General features: G+C 54.7%; 1 protein-coding gene across 1 annotated transcript in view; it reads left to right on the forward strand.

The window, feature by feature from the left end:
* ARHGAP8 (Rho GTPase activating protein 8) overlaps nt 1–7,096 on the forward strand; it is a 64,034-nt gene extending 56,938 nt beyond the window's left edge. Inside the window, exons 13-14 of the mRNA XM_026447970.1 lie at nt 4,289–4,392; nt 6,608–7,096. Coding sequence (XP_026303755.1) covers nt 4,289–4,392; nt 6,608–6,928 — 425 coding nt within the window. The 3' untranslated portion in view covers nt 6,929–7,096. The remainder of the gene's footprint in view (nt 1–4,288; nt 4,393–6,607) is intronic.
* Nucleotides 7,097–8,407: the final 1,311 nt, after the last annotated feature.

The raw sequence follows: 8,407 nt of genomic DNA on the forward strand, positions 1-8,407 counted from the left end.
CAAAAAAAAAAAAAAAAAAAAAAAAAAGACAGGGTCTCACCATGTTGCCCAGGCTGGTTTCAAACTCCTGGGCTCAAGTGCTGTCCCCACCTCAGCCTCCCAAAGTGCTGGGATGACAGGCGTGAGCCACTATGCCCGGCCACAAACCAAATCTTAGAACTTTCATATATAGTTTCATACAAGTTAAGATTACCTGTTGAGGGTGGAAGTTGTTATCAGTATTTCAGGAGAAGGCCCTAAAGATTTTTTTCTTTGCGCAGATTATTTGCAAATAGTCCTTTTCACCTTGTTTTGTTTGTTTGTTTTTAACCAAAGGTGTACCTAATCCCATGTGACTCGAAACCAGTAAGCCTTTTTGTGGCCATGGATACAAGAGATGTTCTCAGAGTTCCCCAGGATCCCAAGTTACCCTACAGATAGATAGGCAAAAGACAGATAAGCGCCCCAGGCTGGTGCTAGCTGGTACCCCAAGACCCAAAGTTACCCCACAGATAGCCAAAAGACAAGCACCCCAGAGCTGGTGATAGCTAGTACGCCAAGATCCAAAGTTAAGTCACAGATAGCCAAAAGAAAGACTTCACCCCAGAGCTGGTGATGATTGGTACCCCAAGATCCAGAGTTACCCCACACATAGCTAAAAGACAGACAAGTACCCCAGAGCTGGTGGCGGCTGGTAGGATGTCGGCTGTCACTGCGTCTGCATTGCTATAAAATACGTGAGGCTGGGTGATTTATAAAGAAAAGAAGTTTCATTGGCTCATGGTTTTATAGGCTTTGTAGGAAGCATGGTATTGGGTCTGCTTGGCTTCAGGGAGGCCTCAGGAAGCTTTCAATCTTGGTGGAAGGCGGAGGAAGAGCAGGCGTCTCACGCAGTGCAAGTGGGAGCGAGACGGGGTGAGGTCATGCCCCACACTTAAACAAGATCTCTTGAGAAATCACTATCATGAGAACAGCACCAAGAGGTGGCGATAACCATTTATGGGAAATCTGCCCCCTTGATTTCATCACTCCTCACCAGTCCCCACCTCCAACACTGGTGATTACAATTCAACCTGAGGTTTAGAGGCAACACCTTCCAACATATCAGAGTGCAACTCACATTTCTGTCTGGCCAGATATAAATTCCTTTTCTTTTTTTGGGACGGAGTCTCACTCTGTTGCAGGCTAGAGTGCAGTGGCCGAGATTTTCTACTCACTATAAACTCTGCCTCCCAGGTTCAAGTGATTCTCCTGCCTCAGGCTCCCAAGTAGCTGGGATTACAGGCGCCTGCCACCACACCCGGCTAATTTTTATGTTTTTAGTAGAGACGGGGTTTCACCATGTTGGCCAGGCTGGTCTCGAACTCCTGATCTCAGGTGATCCATCCGTTTCGGCCTCCCAAAGTGCTGGGATTAAAGGTGTGAGCCACTGCCCGGCCTATACATTCTTGGGGCTGCATCCTGACTGTTGGCTGTTCCTCCAGCCATTTGGACCCTCCCTATGGTTTCTCTCTAGCCATGGGGATGAGGTACCCTTGGCTGGAATACCTCGCTCGGTCTGGGAGCTGCACAGAGAGCCAGGACCCCTGGTAGAGCCGGCCAAGGGTACCTCATCCCCATGGCTAGAGAGAAACCATAGGGAGGATCAAAATCTTTTCCTTCTACCCATCTTAGGTTCCTTGGTGGGGGCCCTGTTGCTTGGACTGACAGAAGACAGATTCACAAGAGAGAAACACACCAGTGTATTTACTAGAAGTTGTACATGACATGGATGACTTCATAAGGAAATGAAGGCCCGGAGACCTGCTCCACTGAGTGTGCAGACGCCAGGTTGGATGAAGAGTGGAGAGGTGTGGGAAATGCAATGGAGAGAGGGGCCTGAGCCTGGGACAGGAAACTAGGGGGACATGCCATCTTCAGAGATGAAGATGCCCCTTCCCTCTGGGGATAGGGAAGTTGCCTTTCATGGGATGGGCTCATGGCCTGCTCCAGAGAAGAAAGGGGAGGTCAGAGAGTCCTTGAGGCCCAGCCTCCCACGTGCAAGTTGTGTGACTTTGGGCTAGTCACCTAACCTCTCAGAGCTCGCTTTCCTCCTCTCTACACTGGGGTTGTTGAAACGCTTGAGCTGCTTGCTTCCTCGTAGGGAGTGCTCGGTGACATTGACGGTTGTGATGCTCAGTTCACCCGTCCTGCCTACTTGCCAGCAAGTGTTTCTTCTCAGAGGGACCCCAGTGGGGGCTGAGGGGGACCTGCACCAGTACCCACTTGGGACCATCATTCTTAGATAAAGTTCAGGCTGTAACACCGTGAGGAGATGGCAGCCACCAGGCTCGGTTGAAATACTCAAGGGAAGTCCTTGTCCCACAGCAGCTTGATTTTATGGAATGATGGCTTTTATGAAGAGGCCACCAGGAATGATCATAGTGGGAAGTTGTATCTCTGAGTAGGTGTTTGTAGAGCACCCGGTGTTCACCAGCAACTCTGTGCAAGGCTCGGGGAGAGGGTGGTTGGTGTGTTGGAGGATGTGGGTACACAGTAGCATAGGCATGCCTGTGGTTGAGTGCACCCATGTGCATCTGTGTTCACATGTGCACCTGCAGCGGGAACTTGGTGAATACTTGGTGCGTTTTTTTGAGATGGAGTTTTGCTCTTGCTAACCAGGCTGGAGTGCAATGGCACCATCTCGGCTCACTGCAACCTCTGTCTTCCGAGTTCAAGCAATTCTCCTGCTTTGGCCTCCCAGGTAGCTGGGATTACAGGTGTGTGCCACCACACCTGGCTAATTTTTTTTTTTTTTTTTTTTTAGTAAAGACAGGGTTTCGCCATGTTGGGTCAGGCTGGTCTCGAACTCCTGACCTCAAGTCATCCACCTACCTCGGCCTCCCATAGTGTTGGTTATTATAGGTGTGAGCCACTGCACCTGCCTGGTTGGTAGGTTTCGATTGGAAGGTTATGGAATGCAAATGGTGGAGGCGGTTATAAGGGTAACTGGGGGGTCTCAGAGTGTGGGCCAGTTGCATCAGGGCCCTGGAGAGTGGGACGCTGCCTTCCCCAAGAGCAACAAAGTGCGGGGGATGTGTGGTGCTGAGAATCGTGAGCAGGTAGTTAGTCTAGAGCAGGGGTTGCAAACTTTTTCTGTAAAAGGCCAGGTAGTAAATACATTAGGCTTCGTGGGCCTTGCAGTCTCTGTTGCAACTACTCAGCTCAGATCTGGCCCATGGCCTGTATTTGCCAATAAAGTTTCCTTGGAAACGGCCACATTATACATTACCTATGGCTGCTTTTGCCTCATCAGGGCAGAGCTGAGTAGTTGCAACAGAGACTGTACCCATAGTAGTTTGCCAATCCTTGGTCTAGACCACTCCCATTTATAAAGGGATTTGGCTTTAGCAGCTTCCTGCAAGGTGGTGCTGCTGGATGATAAAGCAGCAGAACGGAGCTTGCAGAATTCAGGTGATAGGGCCTGGCTCTGAGGCCCCAGTGCGTCTCATGTTGAATTGAAACACTCGGCCTTGGAGGTGGGGACTGGTGGGAGGTGATTGGATCATGAGGGCGGATCCCTCATGGGTTGGTAAATCCTCGAGATAGTGAGTTCTCCCAAATCTGGTTTAAAAGCATATGGCACCTCGGCCCCACCCTCTCTTGCTCCTATTTTTGCCATGTGATGTGCCTCCTTCCCTTTTGCCTTCTGCCATAAGTGGAAGGCTCTTGAGGCTTCCCCCAGAAGCTGAACAGGGACTGGTACTATGCTTGTACAGCCTGCAGAACCACGAGCCAGTTAAACCTCTTTTTTTTTTTTTTGAGACGGAGTCTCGCTCTGTCACCCAGGCTGGAGTGCAGTGGCCGGATCTCAGCTCACTGCAAGCTCCGCCTCCCGGGTTCAAGTGACTCTCCTGCCTCAGCCTCCCGAGTAGCTGGGACTACAGGCACCCGCCACCTCGCCCGGCTAATTTTATTTTTTAGTAGAGACGGGGTTTCACCGGGTTAGCCAGGATGGTCTCGATCTCCTGACCTCGTGATCCGCCCGTCTCGGCCTCCCAAAGTGCTGGGATTACAGGCTGGAGCCACCGTGCCCGGCCACCTCTTTTCTTATAAATGACCCTATCTCAGGAATTTCTTTATAGCAATGCAAGAACAGCCAAACACACACAGGGTTTGCTGAGCAGAGCCACACGGCTGGAAAGTAAGTGGGGGGTCCCAGGCCCGACTATGGGACAGTCCTCTTCCCTATACGGCTGCCCTCCTCGTGGGAGGGCAGCACTGCCCCGGGCCCCTGTGGAGCTCAGGAGGGAGCCCCATGCTGTTCCAGGTGTGGAGAGCAGTCTCCGCGTCAGCCGCTGCCGCCAGGTCCTACGGAGCCTGCCAGGGCACAACTACGTCGTCCTCCGCTACCTCATGGGCTTCCTGCACGCAGTGAGTGGGCAAGGGGGGGGGGTGCTTGGGGTGAGGCCCAGGGGCGTCTCCTGCCACACTAGGACTGCGTGGACCAGTCCCCTCCTTGCCCCAGGTCTGAGATCATGCCCTGCTTGGGCCTGACCACGCCCCTGGCCACCAAGGACTTTATCCAAGGCCCAGTCGGGCATCCACGCTGCTGAGGACCCCCTGCCCACTCCCATACCTGCTCTCTGTCCCTTGGCCATTGCCTTCATTATTGGGGTCCTCTGCCCCCACGTCATCTCCTGCATGGGCTGAGTTTCTGGGAGGTGGCAGCTGCTTGCAGCACGGGCACAGAGCCCGAGGCCCTCACTGTGGACTGAGCTGACCGTTCCTATGGAAGGGACACACCCGGAACCACGTACATTAGGTTCCTGTGACCACACCGTGGGTGGCTTAAAACAATAGAATTCACCATGTCACTCTTCTAGAGGCCAGCAGTCCAAAATCAAGTTGTACTGGGCTGCACGCCTTCCTGGAGGCTGTGGAGGAGGATCCCTTCCTGGCCTCTCCCAGCTCTTGGTTACTCCAGTCTCTGCCTCCACGTGTCCCCCTGGGTCCGCCCCCAACCCCCAGCCCCACGGCCCTGAATGTTGATCCCTCTCCGTCTCCCCAGGCCTTTACCTCAGACCGTGCAGGGTGTGGGCACTGCCCACTGCAGGGGAGAGGAGGACCTGGGCAGAGCAGGCGTCACATCCCAGATTGTGGAGAATGCCACCTCTTGGTTTTACAGCAAACAATTTTTTTTCTCCCTATCGTTTGGTATTTCTCACAAGCCCAAAACTAAAATTTACTCTCCTCTTTCAAAATTTTTTTTTTTGAGACAGAGTCTCACTGTGTTGCTCAGGCTGGAGTGCAGTGGCTGGATCTCTTTTTCACTGCAAACTCCGCCTCCTGGGTTCAAGTGATCTCCTGCCTCAGCCTCCCGGCTGGCTGGGATTACAGGTGAGTGCCACCATGCCCGGCTAATTTTTGTATTTTTTAGTAGAGATGGGATTTCTCCACGTTGGCCAGGCTGATCTTGAACTCCTGACCTCAGGTGATCCGCCTGCTTCGGCCTCTTAAAAGTGCTAAGATTACAGGCGTGAGCCACTGCACCTGGCCTGCGTCTTTTTTCATTGGGAGCGACTGATTTGTCTCTAGCTGCGTCCTCCCCGGGCACCGATGTGAATGCACTTGCGGGGGCAGGGTGGTGCATGTTCTCCCCCCCACTGGCACTCCTGGGATCATGCCCTGCTTGGGCCTTGTAATACCACTCCCTGGCCACCAAGGACCTCATCAGGACTCTGCAGTCTCGGCTTGCAGAGGCGTGGCCTGCAGTGGGCCTGGCTGGTGCACACCTGCAGGGGGCTGTGGGGACGGGCAGGCAGAGCCTCATAGGCTTCCGGCTGTCTCACTGAGCCAGGGCTTGGGCAAGTCTGGGCATTCTCGCCAGATCTGTGAGCGTGACGCCTGGTCATGCCCCTCCCATTCTCTGCTCTGCCCTGGCACCCACAGCCTCATGACCTCTGTTTCTGACTCTGAGGTGCCCCCCCCCCCCCCCCAGTTTAAAGCTTGTAGGGAGGCAAGGAGAAGAGAACAGCCCTCACCTTGGCCCACATGGCCCCCTGCCCCTGGCCGGCCACAAGAGCTTGGGCAAGTCTCCTGCACCCTCCAGGCCCCAGGTTCCTCATCTATAAGCTGGAGAAATGACTCCCCCTCCTGGGGGGTGCGGTAAGTGTTGGCCGAGATGGATAGGGAGCCCTTCTGCGAGGCAAGCAAGCGCTTTGTACTCTTGCCACCCCTCACAGTGGGCGCTACGTGCCGGCTGGTCTCCATCATGCCCAGTTTGCCGCCCACAGAGCAGAGGGCCAGAGAGGTCACCTAGTTCCTACCGTCTGGGCTACAGCCCGTCCCCAAGAGTGCATCTCCCCAGACGGTGCCGTGGAAGAGGAGATGGTGGGGTGTTGAGGCTGTCACAGAAGGTCAGAGCCGGAGGTTCCTCCAGGACATCGAGGCCAAGCCTTGCTTTCATAGATAGGGTAACTGAGACCCTGAGGGGGCAGGTGGCCGTACAGGGTCCCCGTACTGGCTGCTGGCTCCCAATCCAGTGTTTCTCTCTCTACATCTGCCCCTGCCAAAGTTCAGGAGGGAGTTCTAGATCCCCACGGTCCTTGGTGTTCACTCCCCTTTTCTCATTTGTGGTTTCCTCCAGGTGGCCCAGGAGAGCATCTTCAACAAAATGAACAGCTCTAACCTGGCCTGTGTTTTTGGGCTGAATTTGATCTGGCCATCCCAGGGGCCCTCCTCCCTGAGTGCCCTTGTGCCCCTGAACCTGTTCACTGAGCTGCTGATCGAGTACTATGAAAAGATATTCAGCACCCCAGAGGCACCTGGGGAGCACAGCCTGGCACTGCAGCAGCAGGGGAGCAGCGCAGCCCCTTTGCAGGAGGCTGTGCCACGGACACGAGCCACTGGCCTCACCAAGCCTACCATACCTCTGAGTCCCCTGACGGGGACCAGAAGACATCTCTAGTGTTGTAACATTGTGTATTTCAAGCTACCTCCCACACCTGTCTGTGCACTTGTGTGTTTTGTAAACTTGCCATCTGTAAAAGTAACCCAGCATTAGATGAACCCACAACCTTCTAATGAAAACTCCATGCCTCTGCTCCATGGTTCCTGAGCTATGGACCGGGATAGAGTAAGGCATATGTTAGGCTGGATGTTTTGAATTGTAACCCCATGCGGCTTAACTGAAAACGGGAATGGAGTGGCTAGGGGCTTGCCCTGCTGCTGGTAACACCCCGCCCAAGCCCAGTCACTGCAAGCAGCTGCTGGTCATTATTGCCCATGAGTCAGTGGGTCAGCTGAGTGGGTCTGTTGGTCTTTTGAGGGGATCGCTTATATGTCCTGGCTGAGGTGGCTGTCAGCCGGGGTGACTGTTCTCCTGCCGGTGTCCCAAGTCCTTCCAACGGCTAAACAGGGCACATTCTCATAACATAGGCCCAGGCGCACACACAAGCGCTATTGCAGTTTTCATGCTTTGGCGTCCTGTATGCTCACATCCTATTGGCCAAAGCAAGCCTGGTGGCTAAGGCCAGAGTCACTGTGGGAGGGCCCTACAAAGCAGGATACAGGGAGGGTGAAGAATTGGGAATCAAGCAACCAAGCTGCCCGAGGGCTCTGGGGTGCCACAGGACTCTGCAGTCTCCAGCAGGCTGACTCCTCGGGCTGGCAAGATGGGTCCTGTGCGTCCATCAAACATGGCAGAGGATACAACGTCTTAGTGTCACGTTCCCCACAAAAAAGCCCCAGATTCACCCTTATTGGACAAGGTTAGACCACATGCTCACCTTGGACCCATCGCTGCAGCCAGGGAGGGCTCTGATTGGCTTAGGCCCGAGTCCTGTGCCCCACCCCCGGGGCCGGGATGAAGCCCCACCGAGACCTGGCAGTGGGGGAGGAGTGACAGTGCTCCGCAGTTGATTACCCTCGAGTCCCACGCTGCCGTCTTCCCCAGCTCTTGCTGCAGGGAGAAGTAGGGGAGGTTCTGGGGAGCAAACAACAAAAGTCCCCTCTGCAGAGCCCCCGTGGCAGCCCCTCTGTGCCTGCATGGGGTGTTGACCTAGTTGTGCCGGGACCCCCCGTGCCCCTTCCGAAGCTTGGGGAATCACTGGCAGCCCCCAGGCCAAACCCGCCCAGGGCTCTGCTCTGAACTTGGAGGGTGAGGTCTCCTCGCTGGCCTCCCCGCCTTTTCACTTGCATATTCCTATTATTCTCCAGCCACTTGTCTGTCACTGTGTTTTCTACCCTGCTAGTGCTTGCTGTCCTTTAAGGGAGGGGCCTGTGTGGCTGCTGAGCGGCCCCCCACGCCTATCGGTGCACGGCGGGCACCTCGCACTCCAGGGCAAGCTGGGCCTGCAAGCCAGAGAGGGTTCTGCTTTCTTCCAACCAGCCTCCGACTCCGATTCCGTCTGATGTTCAAGTGGCAGCACCATGCCCCTGAGGCCCA

This window comes from Piliocolobus tephrosceles, chromosome 19 (assembly GCF_002776525.5).
Source record: "Piliocolobus tephrosceles isolate RC106 chromosome 19, ASM277652v3, whole genome shotgun sequence".
Classification (NCBI taxonomy): domain Eukaryota; kingdom Metazoa; phylum Chordata; class Mammalia; order Primates; family Cercopithecidae; genus Piliocolobus; species Piliocolobus tephrosceles.